The sequence below is a fragment of the Lepisma saccharinum genome, chromosome 11 (genome assembly GCF_977018435.1).
Source record: "Lepisma saccharinum chromosome 11, izLepSacc3.1, whole genome shotgun sequence".
Classification (NCBI taxonomy): Eukaryota; Metazoa; Arthropoda; class Insecta; order Zygentoma; family Lepismatidae; genus Lepisma; species Lepisma saccharinum.
Window position 1 is genome coordinate 82,340,516 of NC_139239.1, and position 20,943 is coordinate 82,361,458.

A 20,943-nucleotide genomic window follows, 5' to 3' on the forward strand; every position below is an offset into this window, starting at 1 on the left:
CACGTCCAGCGCTCTCTCCATACAGTCTTGCAATACCCAGAGGGGGCAAGGGTCAACTTCGACCAGGGATAGCGAGTGACTCCTAGTATGACGTCAGCGCACACCTTCATGCATCACAGAGGCTACGAACGGGAAGGAACGTCAGTAAGTACGGGTTGGTCGCTCCCGTTCCATGTCCTTCACGTGAGAACGTTAATGACTAACGTCGGACTCGCATGGGATACCTCTACACGCTCTGCAGTAATGTAGTACAGAACAATACGAACGTGTCCCAGCATTCGTGGGGCACGTGGATACGTATTTGGTGCTGCTCCTCAGAGAGTCGACTTCCGGCTGACCTTGTACTCCCGAGGTCCCGGGTTCAACGAATTCCCGGTGGGAGGGGGCACGTAGTGGTTCATATCGCAATTGTAATTGCACGTTGCGTTCCACGTAGCATGCACGTGTACATCCATCACTCCGTTTTGCGTACCATCTGGGATGCGCGACAGTCACTGTCCAAGCATGTTCCATTTGTCGCACTTCATGCGCTCCTCTGGGGACTCCCTCCATGTGTCACCGTCCTGTGACAGTATGTTCCCTCGTCGTCTTTCTCCATTTTGCGCGAGTTTCCGCTCACATGCAGTGGGGATTCCCCATTTCCTTTGGGGATTCCCCTTGCGCATTACGAAAAGCGCCGCAATTTCAACGCCCTGATATTGTTTGGATACGACTTCCTCCACTTCCGCCAGAGCCGATCTTCGTATCTTTCGTGGTTCAGACGTTATTGCTCTCTGAAAGAGGTGTGAACCGATTTTCTCACGGCTCTGGCAGCCACACGGTGCCGTTTTCGTAATTTTGCCACATGGCACTTTCGGCTTGTTTTGCCTTCTAGATTCACCCCCCTAAGTTTGTAATGGGAGTTCGAAATCACCCTGTATTTCGACACACTGCTTGATATGTTATCTTACATCTGTGTGGAGAGATACCATGCTTTCTATCGTCCGTCACTGTCTGCTAAAACGGGGACGTTGAGGGTAGTCAAAACGGGGCAGTCCCCGTTTTGAATGCCACTGTCCAATATTGAAATATGTTTTACCTACTAGGCCTATGCTTGAATTCTCAGACAAATCTGTGATATTGATTTATTTCTTAAGTGTTTCAATAGAGTACAAGAAATTATTATTCAGTGTAGATGTTAAAAAACAAAACTAACATAATTATTTAGCCTTATAATTTTATTGTATTTTTCATGGTTTGAATTATTTATTTACTTTATTTTACTTTGCTTTTTGTGCCACTTTTGGCTAATTTGCAAAGATGGGGATGAGTGATGGCATGATGAAATTGATAAATGGACACTCACAAACATCCATGCCCCGGCCGCGATTTGAAACTGGGACCCCTGACGCCATACCGCGATGTGCTAACCACTCCGCCACGGGGGCCGGCTATTGACTTTTGTTTTTCAAAAAAGGTTTTGTGACAAAATTTTGCATTTGATCTCCAATTTACATTGTTTGATATGAGTATATCCCATTTTACCCAAACGGTTGTTCAAAACGGGGACATTGCATATTTTCCGAAAAAGTTCTTTTCCTGCCTTTCCTAATGTATTTTTTTTTTACAAACAACCTGATTTCCTGATAGTCTAGAACCTGGTCAGAATGGGAAGAAAATACAACTTTTTCATAGATAACTTTGCTTTAGATAGAACAAAATATGTTAATGTACTCATTTTGGACGACCCTACCCCATTGATGTAAAGAGACACCATATTTTTTGTAAGAACAAATATTGCGGTACTCTTCGGCACTTTTATTAGGTCATCTTACTTTGGTGGTACGCACAAACATTAGTGATGCGACATTAATAATAAGAGTTTCTGAAAAGTATAAAATTATTGTTTGTATTAATGTTGTTCTAAATGAAATATTGTGTGGCTTAATTGTAATCCTATTAACATAATAAATTATAATCATTATTATAATATTCATGTTACATTAGTACATTTTATTTATATTTCTTTCGATGGAGCGAACAATTATATCTGCATCTGTGCAAAAAGATGCCGGTAGTGCTTCCCGTTGCGTACCGTCGTAGCATAAACTTTTACACGGTGAAACAAAAGTTAGATTGATTGATTGAGATTTATTTCAAGTCCACTTTATGCACAGATAGGCTGATCAGGACTAGACCTACAGTTTAAAGTGGGATCGGAACCACTACGTGCCTCACCGGTTATAGAACCATTAAAAATTAGAAAGAGTAGAACTTCCGAACGAACAAATTCATCATTGTACGCTTCATGATACTTGATATAGCTGGTATGACCAAAGTATATTTGGTTATTTGGATGCTAAAACATGGCTTCTTCCTCCTGCTAATAGAAAAAAACACCTCTGTAAAGACTTCGTTCTGTATTCCTCTTAGTTGTTGAGTCTTGAGGTGCAGCTACGAGGGGACATTAGTTGGTCGGTCAACCCGGGACCGTACGAGAAAAATGTGAATGCATAGGAAATTGATATATTTTGTGTCTCCATGTGAAAGTGAAATTAGTTCACGTTCAGTCCAAAAACTCCTGTAAAGTTTGAAGTTAGTGGATTTGATGTACTGGTTTATGCTTGCTGCTTGCGCTGTGCGATTTAAGCTTTTTGCTTTGGGGGGGGGGGGATGTTCACTCATTGGCGAATTTGTGATTTCATTTCTGAGCGTACGTAGTTGTTATGGGAAGGGGGATGCAAATATGCATACGTTACTTGTCACCTAAACTTTTATTTATAAAGGTTCTAAATACCTCACACCAGTTGTCTAACATGCTAACAAATTCATACACAAAAATAAATGAAATCTAGCTCCACTTCCAACGAATAAAGTAAACAATGGGCTATTTAAAAATAAGAATGTTTCAATTGTGTTTGTTCCATAGTTGCAAGAAGTGGTTTACAATGTTTCAATTACATTCTCTTAGCGAGGGGGAGGGAGATAGAACATCCCTGGCAGGGAAGTACATTTGTTTTTACCATTGTGTGAATTAAGCTTTCTGCTTTGGGGGAGAAGCACACTCAGTGGCGTATTAGTAATTTCATTTCCTTTTTTTTTTTAATATGCAAATGTGTGTGTTACCAGTCACTAAACTAAACTATTGAATTTAGTGTTGCCCACGAGACGAGACTTTGGCCTGTCTCGTCTCGTGGAAATGCTGTCTCGTCTCGAAAATATTCGTTTGTCTCATGACACATGGTCAATCTCGTCTCGTCTCGAATTTTTAAAAGCCTGTTCCGTCTCGTCCCGTGGGCAACACTAATTGCCTTGCGGTTCTAAATATCTTAGAGCATTGGTTCTAACTTTGGCCATGAAATATTATGCTAACATTTACACGCAATTTAGAAACACTTAGTGTATTTACATTCTAATAAAACCTTACATAAGTAGATGTATCGAAAACATGACCAAATTTGTATTGACAAGTTCAAACTTAATGTTCATCTAGCATACCTACAAGTGTCTTGTGAACACTTTAATACATTTAAAATATCAGCACTATGCCATGAAAACTTAAGTAGAAAATAGCCTGCTGTTGTCTCGGCTTGGTGAGGTTGTTCAGTTGAAGAATGGAGTCGTTTTTCAACCCACAAGGCTACATACTTTTCGACAGGGAAATCTTTGATGACTGGGCCACTAATGTAGCCTATTTGTTACATTGTTTAGGAATGGTACACTATATTATTGGAATTTCATTTTCTTTGCGGGGGAGAAATCCATCCCTGGTCAGTGGCGGCGATTTGGTTCCAAAACCGGGGGCTCAAGGTACCAAAAGTGGGTTGCAAAGACAGTATATTTCCATTTGTATATAAGGTTTAACATAGTCCGGGGGCAAAAATGGCGAAAATTGGGGGGGGGGGGGCAGTTGCCTCCCATCGCCCCCCTAATCGCCGCCACTGCGTGGCAGGGATGAAAGAAATTATCTTCTGCCGGCGATAATTATTTTTGTGGGAGTGAAATGCCCGGCATCTCCCCCCCCCCCACCCCGTTAATTCGCACATTGTATGCTTGGATATAAACTAATATTCTTGTAACACAATATGATAAACATCCAGGGGCAATTTGAGTTGCATTGTTGTTTTGAGGATCAATTGCACCACTAACGAAGTACCTGTCTTGTATTTGAAAATATTCTGAGTTGTTGTTAACCCTGCAGTACTCGCGCGGGTGACCATTGTCACCCAGCCCCTTTGTTTTTGTTACCGCCAAGCAGTGTGGTTGAGGGGAGTGGTAGGGGCTTCAGTACCTTCCGCCCAGGGGGTGCTCGATCGGCGGCGCAGATCGTATGCGCAGTTGTCCGTGGATGGATGACGTCATCATCGAAACACTCGGCACGGAAAAGGCTGGTTCCTTATGCAAATATTGAGAAATTTGACAACGAATATCTTCTAAAATATAGTAGCAAGGGAAAAGTTACAACTTTTACTGTTAAGATTCATCCTTGCTAATCAATTTATCACGAAGTTGATTCACATGTGTAAAATGTTTTTCAAGAAATCGTGTTACGAAGGAACCCCTGTTTTGTTCTCTCCAGGCTTCCAATGTAAAGGAGTTTTAACTTAAGCGCGTTGGATTTCTTTTTGCTCTATGTTTTGAAAAAAGATTATGTTGTTCTTGTCAACTGAAATCATGCCTAAATGCTATGGAAAGCTGTGGAAAACTATTATCAGAAAACTAACGGAAGAAATCTAAAATATCACAGCTTGATTGATATAAAAAATGCGGGATTGCCCATTTTTGTGAAAAAGGCATTGTGCGAGATCTAAAATCAGAACTTTTTAATACTGTATGTAAATGTAAGGGTGTAATAAACGTGACTGCTTCCCAGGAACGTATCCAAGGGGGGGCTTAGGGGGCTCAATCCCCCCGAAAGTTTTCGGTTTAATATAGATAAAATGAGATTTTTTATTTCTTGTGGTGTCAAATAAAATAATGTGACGTTAATTTAAGGAGAGAAACGGAGAATGTTCTATAACCCTGTTATTGGTAACAGCTCGTATCCAAGGTGGGAATCAGGGGGCTCAAGCCCCCCTTCAGAAAATTTTCAGATTACGCTAGATAAAATTAGGTTTCTTGCTTCTTGAATAATATGGTGATAATTTGAGAGAGATAATTATCTAGGCAAGACGGAGAATGTTCTATAAGCCTGTTATTGTTAATAGCGTGTATCCAAGGTAGGGATCAGGTGGCTCAAGGCGCCCCCCGCTCCCCAAGGAATTTTTTTCAGTTTGGACTGATAAAATTAGGTTTCTGACTTGAATAATGCGACGATAATTTAAGGAGATGAATAATTATAGAGACAAGACGGAGAATGTTCTATAACCCTATTATTGTTAATGGTACGTATCCAAGGTGGGGATCAGGAGTTCGACCCCTCCCCCCTTTAGGAAATTGTTTTGTTTACACTAGATAAAATTACGTAGGTTTTTGGCTTCTTGAATAATGTGATAATAATTTGAGACATATATATAATTATCGACGCGAGACGGAGAATGTTCTATAACCCTGTTATTGTTAATAATGCGTATCCAAGGTGGGCATCAGGTGTCTCGAGTCCCCTCCCCAGGATATTTTTCAGTTTACACGAGATAAAATTAGGTTTTTGTCTTCTTCAATAATGTGACGATAATTTAAGGAGATAAATAATTATCGAGGCAAGACGGAGAATGTTCTATAACCCAGGTATTATTTATAGCGCGTATCCAAGGTGAGGATCGTAACTCGTGCCCCTCCCTCCAGGAAATTTTTCAGTTTACACCAGATAAAATTAGGTTTGTTTTCTTGAATAATGTGACGATAATTTTAGGAGAGAAATACTTATCAAGGCAAGACAGAGAATGTTATATAACCCTGTTGTTGATAATATTGCACGTAAACTTTTCTCACGCTTTCGGTGTTGTCGTAGCGAACTTGAACACTATGTAGAGACTTGTCAGCATTTGGAAGCTGCACAACAAAGGTAGCGCCACAGGTAGGGCGATTCGGATTCATTGTAATTTTTAATCTCTGGAAAGCGCGAGAGGGAACGTTCTTGAAAAATAGAAGGAATCGAACTACTGGCAATATTTACGAATCGTTTTATCTGCGGAACGTTCTAGAATATAATGAGGATATTATTATTTATTCAATTTCCCGGTTGATCTGTACAACAGAATAGGTGGAGACTTCAGAGGTAAGTATGACAATTCATACAGTCGATTAGTGATCAGTCAGTGTCCATTGGTTGCTTTATAAGATCTAGTGATTCGAAAATGAAATGGACTAAATACCGTAAAGTAACGAAGTCTACCACTAGTTCCAGTTCTGTCCCAAAGCTAAAGACATTGACGACAGCGGAACTTCGAGTAGTTCAGGTCGAAAGACGAAGAGATCGAAGGTCTCTCTCTCTAAAATGAATATTTCGGCAGTATCGGGCTGGGCATTAGAGCGATTTATTAAAAAAGAAATAAGCTGCACAGATCAACTGACAATCAAAGTTTTAAGTGATGATTTGGTTTTGCCAGGACCAAATTTTGTGTATGCAGTCCGAGAATTTCATGGCATAAAAAATACTTTTGTTTAAGGCTACTGGGTTCAACACACACTCAACAGACAATTTTGAACACTTGCGAGTGCTTAGGCCTGAATATGAACAATTTGGTGGGTTTCGGCTTTTATAAGAGCTGCAAACATGGGAGGACAAGACACATTAGTGGTGCTCAGGCTCGAATCAGAGAGAAATATTCGTGAACTGTCTGCGTCCAGTTCCCAGAACACAGTTTGAATCTCGCGTTGTCGAGTGGATTGTGCATTCCGTGCATGTGTAACACCTTCGTAAAAACACTTCTGGTACATAGATGTTTTGATGCCTGATGAGAAGAAATGGACAAACATACATACTGAGATGGTTCCGGCACACAATATTAATGCATGGAAAGAGAGGAGTTGAGTGGTAGAAAATGTCCCGATGTCACATTCTGATTAAAATGACAGCCTTAAACAGTGGCGACGATTTAGGAGATAGTTGCTCCCCATTCTTTTGCCTCCACACTATCACACTATGGCCTCTTAATGCTTATCCCCTTGCCCCCCGCCCCACATTTTGGAACCCAATTGCCACCACTGGCCTTAAACCTACAATTGTGATACTCCTTTAAAAAATGGTGTTCAGCCCCTGCTCCCCGACAGGAATTCCTGGATACGTGCCGGCTACTTCCCGTAAATATATCACTGCACTCTCCACGTTTCTCTTCTGTCTTTTCTTTGGCGCCGTCAATAGCTTCAACACGTTGTTTGTTAATATATATTTGTCACATATTTGTTTTAATTAGTATTCTGCTCGTTCCGCCACCTGAACGCAGCAACTAGGGCTCAAAGGACAGTGCAGTTACACCGGAAGAAGGCTCGGATATGGCAGGCTTCAGAAGTTAACTCATCCAAATTAAATTAATCAAGTATGTGCTCTCTCTAAATTTAAATCATAGTTCACAAATAATTTGATTAAAAGTTTTAAAAGTATCTGTTTTATTTAATAGCGTATTAATTGGTGCATTCTTCTCCAGCATAGTATAAGCAGTGCCCACGCTACAGGGGAGGGGGGCGGAATCCCCCTATTCTCGTTCGACAATTTCTCTCTCTCTCTCTCTCTCTCTCTCTCTCTATCTCTCTCTCAATCTCTCTCAATCTCTCTCTCTCTCTCTCTCTCTCTCTCTATCTCTCTCTCAATATCTCTCTCTCTCTCTCTCTCTCTCTTATCTGCCCCCAGTAAAACGACAAAAATAAATAAATGAATGAATGCTCTTTTAGCCAAAATATGCATTTTTGTGTCGTAACGTACGAAATAATAAACATGATTGCCCCGGGAAAATATGATTTACCTCTCCATCTTTACTATTGCGCCGTCACTATCTACAACATATTTTGATTTCTATTGTTCCCACATATTTATTTTAATTTTAGTATTGTGAATCATATTCCACTGTGTTACCTCACGTAGCCACCCCGCTCCCCGCACACACACACACGTACGATTTCAGTTGTAAGCTTTAGACTAAGCTTGTCAAATGTCCACTTATATCTTTGTGTTCATGAGCCATTTAAAAAAAAAAAAAAACATTTCGCCCCTTCTTCTGGACTATTTCATAGCAATGTTTTCCCACTGGAAGCCCTTTTGCAGATCGAGATCTGGGGCTATAGCCTTCCCAAGCCACCGTCCCCTCCAAATACTTTCTTGGCCTCATGAAAGAAAAATATATGTATTTCTACGAAATATTAATTTGACTGGCAGTTTCTTTTTTCGAACAGGAATGTTTTAAATTTTAATAGCTTATAAATTTACACTAGCAATTTTGAGTAAAGGTTTTGCGTAACCCCAAATGTACATTTAGAGACTGCAAGGTCAACTCTCGATATTTCAGATATATTAATAATTTTCATAACAACGTCTTGTAATAATTATTTGTTACTTCAATAACCTCCTCGCAAATGTTTCTCGCATATTAAAACATAGATGCCATTTTCTGTTTATTTCCTTGTATTGCTAACCTTTGTGGCGAAGTGGTTAGCACAACGCTTTACGATGGCAAGGGCCCCCAGGTTCGAATCCCCACCCGGGCATGGGTCTACTTTCCTTTCTTCAATTCCATCATATCATCACGCATCCTCATCTTTGCGATTAGCCATATGTGACAGATAAGCGAAGTAAAATAAACTAAGTCTATTAATCAATTATTTTTTTCAACTCTTTAATTCTTCTTTAGCATGCAACGTTTTTGTTAAAATTATATTACAATTTGTAAAATGACGAAATTCTAAAGGAGAACACGCAACTTTCTTTGTAGCGCATCTGTCAGAAAGTTTCAGGAATATGGATTTTCAAAATACATTTTTTCACATGTACATGTACATGTGCCCCCTTTTAAAAGTAGCGCGTTTTCAATTATGTTACTAATCATTATAATAATGCCTCAATACCATCTTGGAGGATGACAATTAATATTTTCCCCCTCCTAAAAGTAATAATATACTTTCGCTCTCTGAATCTCCCATATAAATGCTAGGGGCCGTCTGCTTCAGCCGAGCTCACTGCTTCTCCGGTGACGTCACGCGTTCGTGCAAGATCGGTAATCTTCGGATGGCTTTACCTAATCTCTATATTCCTTGCCTTCCGCCTACATTTCCAGCTACCTGACTAGTGTGAGTTTGTATGTTGTAGTGAGGAGTGGCCCGTGTTATTGCGCTTGAAAGTCAGTTGGGTGACACTTGTCCCCCGCGCGATTAACGGCGTTATGAATGCACCAAAGCATCCACGACTCTGTAATAACTCTCTTATTTTGGACGTATTGCTTGGTGAGAGTTCCGATGAGGATGATGTTGTGGAGAATGATAGTGACGTTGGTGGAGATGACCATTTAGATGTCCAGGACGATCTCTTTGACACAGAAGAAGCAGATGGGCCACAAACGGACCAAGTAAAAAATGCCGAAAAAGACCTGCCGCCAAATGCGGAAGAAGAATCCAGTGATGAAGAGGACATCTCATTTGCAAATTTATACATTTTAAGAGACCAGTTTAAGACTGTAATGAAGTGGAAGAACTATCCTCTCAGCCCAGAAATGTACGAACCATAGCTGACAACATTATTTTGCGGTTGCCAGAACCAACTAGACAGGGTAGGGAAGCACGCAGTGCACTTGATTGCTTTGCAATTTTTAACGTTATTGGAACTATAGTTACATCAACCAACATTTATATTCACCATATAAAGGAGCATTTTAGCCGAGAGCGGGACGCGAAACACACGAATGTTGTTGAAATTCGTGCTTTCATAGGCATTTTGCTACTAATTGGCTGTTTTGGCAGTGAAAGGAAAAAACTAAGCAATGTGGGACAACTCTGCAGGGACTGGTGTGGAAGTCTGTTATCTTGTTAGTGAGAATAGATTTCATTTCCTCATGCGATGTCTTCGTTTTGATGACATCGGAGATTGTCAGCAGCGAAGAGAAATTGATCGGCTTGCGCTTATCAGAGAAGTCCTAGAACTTGTAGGGCAAAACTTGTGGTCAACGCCTCAATCAATTACAAGTACAACAAAGCTGCAGTTAAACCACCTGCAAGACGAGAATTCCTGAAAAGTTTGGCGTTGGAACTCATAAAACCTCTGATTGAGAGTCTCATCCAGCTTCCTTTCATCCCTGCACATCTGAAGAGAAGAGGAAAGGCCCTTCTTGTAATCGAAGAAACTCCTCAGCCTGAGTGCAGACAACAAGGTAACAGCAGAGGTCGCTCCTATCTGTGTGGGAGGGTAAGAGACAAATTAACCAGAAAACATTGTGAAAAATGTGGACGTCATATCTGTAGTGATCATTCATCAGTTCTTTGCCATTGAAATTTTCAACCTACAATATGCATAAAAAATTATTACGAGTAACAAACATTGTTGTGACTATACTCTTTCTATATGTAAAATGCAGGGTACGCTTTAGCGATTTATTTTGCCCTGTAATAAAGGCCAAATTATGTTAATATATATGTTTATGGATTCTCAATAAAGCAGTCTTTCAGATGAGCAAGGAGTTTTACAATGTTACCCTGCATTAAAAAAAGTTACGGTAGCCTAAAGTTTAAGATATTTTTTCCATGCAAAATTTTTGTTAAAGAACGATTTGGTATTTTTTTCTTTACAACACCTGTTTCATACAAAAATAATTCAAAAAATATTTTAAGTGTCCCTAGAATAGATTGTAAATATAACAAAAGAAAAAAATCCACCATACTATAATTAGTATTTTCGAAATAAATAAAATACCTTATGGGTGACAACTGTCACCCGCGCGAGTATCCGTGTTACGGGATGCCGCGCGAGTACTCGAGGGTTAACCTATAAGATACATACAATATCCATGTGAATTTCTTAACTTAGCAAAACTATAGTCCTTGGTCTATATGTTCTTATTGGCTATATGTAAAATATGAATACAAAATTTCGTAATTATGGATATCTTTTATTTTGTAAAGAGAACTCTGACATTAAAAAAAGGGAAGCAGAGGAGTCCAATCCATCCACTTCTTGGTGGCAACAATTCAAGAACCGTTTTCAAGAATGGCAACGTAAATGGAACGTAAGTTAGTATTTGATTTCTCAACACTGAAGTGTGAATTATATATGAACGAAACCAATTGTCCTACAACAAAACTTTGAACATTAGGCTTAATCTATCCAATGATGTGCTGATTATGTTCCTGTCTTGTAAATGTTTCTTGGAAATAACATTTTTGAATGTGCTCCTTGTTTTTGATTAGCCCGGTACACACACACCAAGACACACACATTATACGTACTTCTCTGTGTGTGTGTGGTTTCTTACCAGTTTATTGCACCGATATGTCCTTTAAAATATGCACTATTTTAAAAACAACGTTTCCTAGTTATTGAGCCGTTCAAACTCTTCATGGTGCCCTAATATGGTAGTTGGAAATTCTGGAATTCTAATTAAGAAAAATTAAAAATCATGTAAGAGCCTTCTATAGCAGAGTGATCTGTCAATATTCCATGTAAAACAATGGATAACCCATGGGCATTGTGTTTGTTCCATCACTTCATCATTCATCTTTATCGCCATTATAACCCAGAAGACAGAAAAGCCATATAAAATAATCGGAATAGAAAGCAAATCGAAAGAGAGAGGAAATCCAAATAAGTGATTTTCCTCTGGAAATCATGCACCAAGTAATCTGTTGCTAACCCCATAAAACAAAGCAGACACACACACACACACACACAGAGAGAGAGAGATAGAGAGAGAGAGAGAGAGAGAGAGACAGACAGACAGACAGAGAGAGAGAGAGAGAGACAGACAGAGAGAGAGAGAGATTTGCGACGTTGGGACAGCATATTTTGGAGTTCCTTAACGAGAGATATTTCATAATTTCCGCGTATTATTCTGTGTTCTGTGAGTAAGAAGAAGATACATACATCTCAAACCATGTAAGCTTAATTATTTGAAAACACATAAAAGGGATAAAAAGTTTCCCCAGACGAAGAATTTGAAAGAGGATAACTTTATTTCAATCAAAAAATGTTATAGCTACATAAAATAGAAATTAAATCTAAAATAAAAAGTGTGTAATTGATTTATACTTATGCAATTTTGAGGAAGCTACTATATATTGTGCATGTTGCAAAATTCACGGTATATGGAACCTATGAACGGCTCTTTCTCGTGGTTAAAATAATTCATGTATTTCCTTATTTTACGTCGCCACACATTTTCAGACACAACAGTTCATGTACCCAAGAATTCCTTTTCATTAGCAAAACATATTTTTCATATACTTTTCAAGAACTTATACTTTTATATGCTTGACCTACTGGTATTACACTTTATGTCTGGGAATATGTTTCATTATGCTCTTTAAATGAACATTTTAAATCTCTGTCAATCAATTTAAGATTGAACATTAAGTAACCATTTTATACATTTTATTTTTCAAATTTACTCATGTTTTTATTTCTCTTTACAGTGCTACACGGAGTGCATATTTAATTCCATGGGATGGGTAAGTTTTCATTATTCTCTGTCTTTAAATACAATAAAAATATTATTTTGCTTCCTCAGAGGCGTCTGAGACCGTTTCCGACGTGGAGTAAAATATAGAACATATGATACACTGCCTAAGGTATCCTTACGGCAGCACTTAGTTTCTCTCATTCAACATTTTAAAAAATTTACACTTGAAAGAAACAATGAACGAAAGAATAATAATATTACTGTACTGAACAAGTCCCGTACCGTGGATCGAGTCTCCTCGTTTAACAACTTTTCTCCCGAAATTTCACCCAGTGTATGGGACCGGTGCGGTGACCACCCACCATCGTGAGGAAATTGGGGAACTACGAATAATTAGCGTAGCCAGGTCATGAAAACGTACAACAACGACTGGGGATTCGTCGTGCTGATCACACGTCACCCCGTAACTGATTGGATGATCACCCATCTCTGCTGAGACATGTGCGAGTGAGGCCAGCTGTCGGTAAGTAGGCCCTGAGCCTCAAGGGGTGTTTCGCCACGTGTTATTATTATTAAAATATTTTACAATCTTTCTACTATAACAGTAGTCAAAATTACACAACCCAAATAATACAATTTTAGGACAGAATACACAGATTTCATTATGTCCAAATCGGCAATCATCATCTAACAACTGAACATCCTGCAGATTTGTTCAAAACAACTTTTTGACATTACACAATTGTTTCATGTACTATAATTGACATCTTAACATACTAAAAGTGATCTATTTTAAACCTAACATTTTAAATGTCCAACTACTCAATTGCGTCGAGACATTTTAATGTTAACACTGCAATACTCCTATTCAAATTGATAATTTGATATTTGGGGTAAGAATTATCCCACAATTTCAGTGTTAAAATTTAAATCAGATTTAACAAGGTGCACCCTCTATAATTTAATTTATATTAATTTTATATTAATAATGAAAGCAATAATATTTGTCAATATAGCAACAATAATGATTACTGCTGTAGCTTGTCTATTTAACTAAAGTTTGTATTGGAAAAATGTTGTTGTTTTTCTTCCATAGGCAAAGTCTGGTGAACTTCAGGAAGAGCAGATCATGAGTGATATGAACAATCAGGCACAAGGAGAATGGTCAAACCCAGTGGCAAAGGTTTTAGACGCTTGTTTGAACGGCACTCAAAGTAGTAAGTTCCCACCACAATTTGATCATTAATATTATGTACTTCCTTCCATTATACTATTTCTTCATTATTTTAGTTTTTTTTTTTCCTATTCAAATGGTGCTTTACAAGGGCATCCATTTTCCTGAATTGTTCAGCTTCTTGTGAAGAACATTACAATCCATAGTCTAAGATAATGCAGTGATTAGTTGCTCTCATCAAGAACAAAATTTTATGGTTCCGTTGATACGATTCACTACGTAATTCTACTGGTTGACAGGTACCTCTGTATAAACTCAACTTTCCTGTCATGGGACTCACCTATATGAACTTCACTTTATCATTTGTAAGATATCAGGATGCTCCTATACTACGGTTTATTTACCCAACAAAACATCGTGAGGACTTCGTTGGTGATTAATATTTTGTTACTTAAATAAAACTACGAATATTAAAGAAAAGGATTATTTCAGAAGTTTGATAAAAATTAAGAAATGATATTTATGTCTTACTTGCAAATTATAGAAAGCCAGAAAGGCAAAAGGCTAAACTGAAAGCATAGCAACCCTAAGACAGATAAAAAAATGCATAGTTACCGAGTCTACAAGCACGGGTATAAAAGCGGGCCAATTTCGACAGCTAGTTAGAGACATACAGGATCTTCACCCCATGTGTACCCTGCCCAATAGTCCCGTCAACAGGGTCTTCACTCTTGAGACGTAGACGGAGCTGTCTGAGGATCATTGCGGAAACTTGAAAGGGGGACGAGGTCTTCACCTAAACCCAACCAAGAGCTTTCGTGTGATAATCATCAGTGAGTCAGTAATAAGGCAACCCAGGGTCTTCACCCAGGGGTACATCATTCTCAACAGTCCCGTCAACAGAGTCTTGATACATTCTTTAGTCAAAAGAACATGATTTAACTAATAAGTTCACATGAAAGACTCGAAAGCATTCGCGTGATGCCTCTCAGGGCATGGGGTAATATCTCTCTGTTAGTTAGTCAAATAATAATCAAAGATAAGTTTGCACTAATAAAAAGGAAGTCGATTTTACTTCTTTGCAAACTAAATACATATATGCCTAACATATAATCCATTTCACTAAAAGAAATTAAACTTCTTATAATTCAACTTGATCACTCTATTCAAAAACTGAGCTCGAACTTCATAGTCAAGACAAAACACACTCGTAATTGCCATGGTAACCCTCTTAACAAGACAAGTATATACAGGTTAGTCACTATCCTGACATTATCAATGATAGGTAAATTACAGAAATTAAGATTAAAGAACAATAAACATTTGTACAAGAGAAAATATAATTAATAACAATAAATATTAGTGCAATGGGAAAGGACGTGTCAATCTTCACCCTTGAGACGTAGGCGAAGCTGCCTGAGGATCATTGCGGAAACTTGGAAGGTGAACGAGGTCTTCACCTAAACCCAACCAAGAGCTTTCGTGTGATAATTATCAGTGAGTCAGTAATAAGGCGACCCAGGGTCTTCACCCAGGGGTACCTGATTCTCTCCGTTAACGAGTCTTTAGTATTTTTTTAGGATTAATGAACGAAAAAAGATCAACACAAATCTCTTCTCGTAATAGCGGTGTAACAAGGGCTGATGATACACTAAAAACCGTTTATAAAGACAGCTAAATCATCTCAATAAATAAACAGATGATATAAAAAACTGTTCGAGGATAGAACAAGTAAATTCCGACCTGTATCGCCTGCAACGGACTACGTGTTACTCCTGCCTTACTGAGAGTCCGATTCAAAGAGTAACGATACCTGTGGATGTCCACGGGTACGTGACATGGTGATTAGTTGTAAGATCATACAAACGAAAACATTGACTATCGACCGCCAGTTTACGATTGCTCGGCTTTAGGCCAAGTAAATTAACAATGAAACAAATTGAGGTCCTGCGGTTTCTACAGTTATGTTTGGGTAAAACATTTGTTACAAAAGTATTTACTGTGTCGGATTACTTTTACTATCTGACGATCATCTGACATATTGATAAATTAAAAAAATATAGCTTAATACTAAACTTGTTAAAATACAATATGTTTTCATTATTATTTGCACATTTCTTATGTTATTACTTTTCTGCGACGATGAAATTGAGTGAAAATTAAGTGAAATTGACGAAATTTTCAAAATTGAAACTTTTTCCTTTCTTTCTTTCAGAAAGTCCTCACCATCAACTTTGCAACACGTATCGGTACTGTTGTTGGCATGAGTAAAAATTAATTGAGAGATTTATACATGTACTAAAAATATAATTTTTTAATTACAGAGGGAAGTCAAGAGGAAGGACAGTGTAAGGAGATTTCCGGACTTACCATGACGTGTATGTTCTTCCGTTTATTAACGGTAAGTACGATGAAGTGAAGTGAGGTGACTGTAGCTACCTTGTTTAAAAGCTTCACCACTGAGAATCTCTATTACAATTCAAATAATTTATTTAGCTCAGTAAAGGATGATAAATTTCCTATTTTAAGATAGTCGCCTTAATTCGCTCATCATAACTGATTCGTAAGAGAAATCACTAGCACGACAATGTAAAATGAAAGTAGGGGAGAGTCGTCCAAAACGGGAATGGCGGGTCAAATGGGGACTTTCGGTTTCTCGCTGATTAATGCTGTTACCTGGGATCCAACGCGGTACTACCATTCCTGCCCATCTATATGTCAGTTTGAATCGAGTCGTGGAGGCAAAGGCCTGACCATCTTCTTTGTACAAAGTTTTCAAGGTTTCCTGGAAAAAATCGATTTTGCATCTATACTGTTGTAACGATTGATAAATTTGGGTAAATTTCTTTATTATTCAATTTACTTTTCAATAGCCCTCGTATATTTTTTTTTTGTCTAATCTTTCTGAATGTATATTTTATTCTTGTTAAAATTTGTAACGCAGTTTCTGCCACCCGGAAAAGAAAAAAAAAGTTGAAGCTTGCATTCTTTTCTTCCTTAACAACAATGGGTTCTTTTTCGTTCGGCGCTGCGCTGTTTTGTAAGTTTTGCTGCATTGTGTTTCCCGATATGCTTTTTCAACGGGGTAATTGTTGAAAGCTAAAAATAACTTTACATAGGTCTAAATCTTTTGTTCAGGGAATAGGATTGCGTAATCCCGCTAGTATAAATACAAGCCGTTTCGATGGCAAAATAATGAGTATAGCAGAAGATTCCGGAATCTTTAGGTGATTAAATCGCTTGTCGAGGTCCAGGGTTGGGAGAATACGGGCGTTGTGTGGGGAGTGGCTGGTCAGCTCTCCCTTCCACAATGTCCGAGGTTTTCCGTAAGCCACCTTTCAGGATTTGTGCTGGTCAACATGATCCTTAAAGGGGATTTTGGCAGGCTTATAAATAGTGAATTCATATATAAATATTTAATCTTAATAATTTAAAATTTTGATTCATAAATTCTGTCGAAGTTGGCACTGGTCAGTGTGGCTCCGATGTAAATTCAAATTAAGTAAATTAGGCTCATCAAAGATATACATCCTTCTCGCCAAGTTAATTTTTATTCTAAATCATTCTGAATTCTCCTGGTCAGGAGGTTCATTTAAATAAAAGTTTATTTTCTTTATTACATTAATCCGAGAGCATACCTCTGGTCAGAGGGTGCCTTTTAAATCTCACAGTTTATATAGTTTTTCATGTCCGTTTTAAAGTCTGAGTATACGGAACGTTAAGGAAAGTTTATTGGTTTCTCTTATTTAGATTGATATGTGATGTAATTTTGAAACAGCTATAATAGGTGACCGATCGAGTATATTTTTTTATAGAAATTCATTTTTATGTAAAAGTCTATTGTTTTGCTTTTGCAATGTGAGTAGCCAAAAAGGGTAGACATAGAGTCCCCTATGTTAAGGAATTCCACGTGGACATTTGTAATTTGTGGCCGAGATATGGCTTTTATATTGGGTAGAGAAAGGCTCCCCTTATATTTTGTTATGAATGTTTTTGGAGGTTGACCCTGAAGATGGTAGTTTACCTCATGAGTTCTAGAGAACATAATGCAGATGTGAAAATATGACAGAAGCACGAATAGAAATTTACGGAAAGATGTTATGCAAATTTTTCTTTGATTTTGGTTAATAGTATGTCCACCTTTAGTTAATAATTTGTCACCCGTAAATTGAAACCAAGTTAAAGCTGTGTTAGTTCTATGATGGGATATGGACATTGGACATGTTATATAAGAGAGTGCTCTCTGGGTTTTATGTTTACTGTAAAGCAAGTTTCAGTCTATGTTACGGAGTCGTTATTGATCTAAATTTTATTTTGGCATTGTAGTTTTCTTTTGATCAGAAGTGTGTATATTTTTCTTTTAACTTAACTATGTTTGGATTTGTAAATAAACTTGTAGTCGTTAATGGGTATTTCCTTATAGTAAATTTAGTTCATAAGTACAAATTAACTGGCATCCTTTTGGTTTGGTGAGGTGTCCCACCATAACTGGTTAGTGAGGCGGAGGCTTTATCATTCCATAAGACGTCAGTTTCGATTATGCTGATTTCGCTCGCGACTCGCATGCGTATCCTCACTGGTCAGTGAGATGCGGGTGCGATCACGATGGAGGTTTAAGCATGAGAATGGTTACCTTATTTTGGAGTTCTTAGATAAGTAAGCATAAATTATTATTTTTATTATCATTATTCAAAAAGCAGACCCTTACCCGAACCTTGAGATGCGGACTCTCATGACCCGCAGGAACTGAGAATTAGTCGTGGCATATATTATAACAGAAAGATAATTGATAGGCAGCGACGCCCGGTCTTGGTCTTTCGAGGGGACCGAGTCGGTGTGTCGTGTGCCTTGGCGACGGGCTGACGGCCTACATTGTTGCACTGTGTTGGGCGTTATCAAGCCACCTTTGAATATTCAATTTTGGATATTCAGCAGTGATTCTTCCAGTTTTAAGTTATATTTTGACATAGTGCTTGATAAGTTAATTTACATCTGTCGCCATGTTCTCCAGCGTTCGTCTCTGTCTCATAAGACGGGACTTTGAAAGTTGTCCAAAACATCCTCGTTTTGAACTCTATCGACCAATATTGAAATATGTTTTATCTACTAGGCCTATGCTTTAATTATCAGACAAATCTGTGATACTATGTTGTTTGTTAAGTGGTTAAATTGAGTATAAGAGATTATTTGTTAGTGCAGATGTTTAAAAAACAGGAATTACAAAATTAATTCGCCTTATAATTTGATTGTATTTTTCATGGTTAATTTGACACTTGTTCTTTCAAGAAAGTTTTGTATCAAAATTTTGCATTAAACCTCGCATTTACATTATTTCATGTAAGTAGCCACCCAACCGGTTGTCCAAAACGGAGACATTGAACATTTTCCAGAAAAATGTTTTTCAGGCCTCGCCTTTTTTTGACACAAACAACGTTGTTTCCTGATAGTCTAGAACCTACGTAGAAAAGAAAAGTTTGTAACCTTTTCTTCATTGATAACTAACTTTGCTTTTGGTAGGCCAAAATATGTTAGATCCCCATTTTGAACTACTCTCCCCTCAACAGGAAAAATAAGGATTCCAGTTGAACCTAACAGCTCAACCTTACGAGGTGCATTCAAGTTCTAAGGTTTCTTACTATTTTTTCATGAATAGAAGCAGTTATAAACGTGAGAGTTGTTTGAGAAGAAGCATCCATTCTTGAAGGTTGATTAGGCCAGATGACAGCACGGTCCGGCTCATAGGAAGCGTGCTGTCTAGCGACGGACGTATCTTTGATACTGGAGATGGCGTCGTTTACAATGAAAGGACAGCGTGTTATTATCAATTTTCTTCCCCTGCGTGGAGTAACACTTCACTGAGACATTCTGTGGTGGTATAATTGACTTAAAAAATGTGCGTTCGTGGATGCGACAGTTCAACTAAGGCTGAACGTAGTGTGAAAATCAAACCGAAGGAGCAGAAAATGATGTGTTGGGACAGCGAAGTCGTTATACTCACGTACTGTTATCCTAAGGGTAACACAATTATGGGTACAAGCTATGAAGCTGTTTTGAGGACCAAGATGCTTCCAGCATTGCAAGAGAAACGGCCGGAAAAGGCTGCAGCTGTGTTCTTTCAGCAGGAGAAGACGTCGCCTCATCGGGCGGCCATTGTTCGCACGTTTTCTATGGAAAACAAAATTTGAAATGATTGACATACTCCATCCATACTCATCTGACCTCGCACCTAGCTTTTGTTGGTTCTTTTCAACGCTCAAGGGCAGTGACGGTGATTGGATTACAAAACTGGGAAAGGGGGTGGCAAGGTGCCAAAACTGGGGGGGGGGGCATAAAGGCAGTTTACTTGCCTTTGCTAGATTAGGTTTAGCATAGCGCAGTAGCAAAAGTGACAAAAAGTGGGGGAAGGGGCAACTGCCCCATCGCAACCCTAATCGCCGCCACTGCTCAAGGACAGTCTCCGTGGTCGCACATTTTCAAGCCGTTCGGCTCTTGTATCAGAGATTTTTCAGTACACAAAACAGACCCCTAAAGAAGCGCTTACAGAGGCCATGCTATCGTGGCGTCAGCGTTGTGAAAAATATGTACGTCTGGAGGGTGGTAATGTTGAGAAGTGACGCCAGTTACAACTTTCTGAGGTAAGTACATTTTTCAAAATAAATTAGAACACCTTCGAGCTTGATTGCACCTCGTACAACTAACGTAAGAAATAAATATTTATTTCGTGGTGGTATTGTCTCAAAATACATTTCACATCCTGCAAACGCATATTTTATCCTGTATATATGTAACTACGCAACACAGACTCGCAGTTGAGTCTCGAGTTAATTTTTTGTTGTTGGATAACTTGCTAAAAGCAATGGGGTTCTATCGATACAATAAAACAATAAAACGACTACAGGAAAAAAATGTCGTTACGTTCAAGTTCTGAAATAACTCTTAATTTTAATATTTTGTTCTATGTAATTCTTCCAAAATTTCATTTTTAAAAATGTTACTATTTTATCTTTACAGAATTGTCCTGAGAATTACAGAAACTACGGTAAGTTTTAATCTGTTGCTTTTGAGAGACAAATGGAAAAATGAACAAACACGTTACAAGACAAAAACTTATATCCAGTCTCTTCGTGACTGTATATTTTTCCAATTTTATAAACGACATAATAAAAACAACATATTCTGATAATAGTATAATCTTATTAACTAACTAACTAACTCTCTAGCCTTCTTAAACCCGAAGGTTCATGCTGCAGCAACACA

The 20,943-nt window shown here is 38.3% G+C and overlaps 1 protein-coding gene across 1 annotated transcript in view; it reads left to right on the forward strand.

Moving 5' to 3' along the window:
• Window positions 1–20,943, forward strand: part of LOC145995338 (uncharacterized) — a 44,097-nt gene that overhangs the window by 17,127 nt on the left and 6,027 nt on the right. The window contains exons 5-9 of the mRNA XM_083131951.1: window positions 11,020–11,123; window positions 12,526–12,561; window positions 13,609–13,729; window positions 16,011–16,087; window positions 20,698–20,725. Coding sequence (XP_082988077.1) covers window positions 11,020–11,123; window positions 12,526–12,561; window positions 13,609–13,729; window positions 16,011–16,087; window positions 20,698–20,725 — 366 coding nt within the window. The remainder of the gene's footprint in view (window positions 1–11,019; window positions 11,124–12,525; window positions 12,562–13,608; window positions 13,730–16,010; window positions 16,088–20,697; window positions 20,726–20,943) is intronic.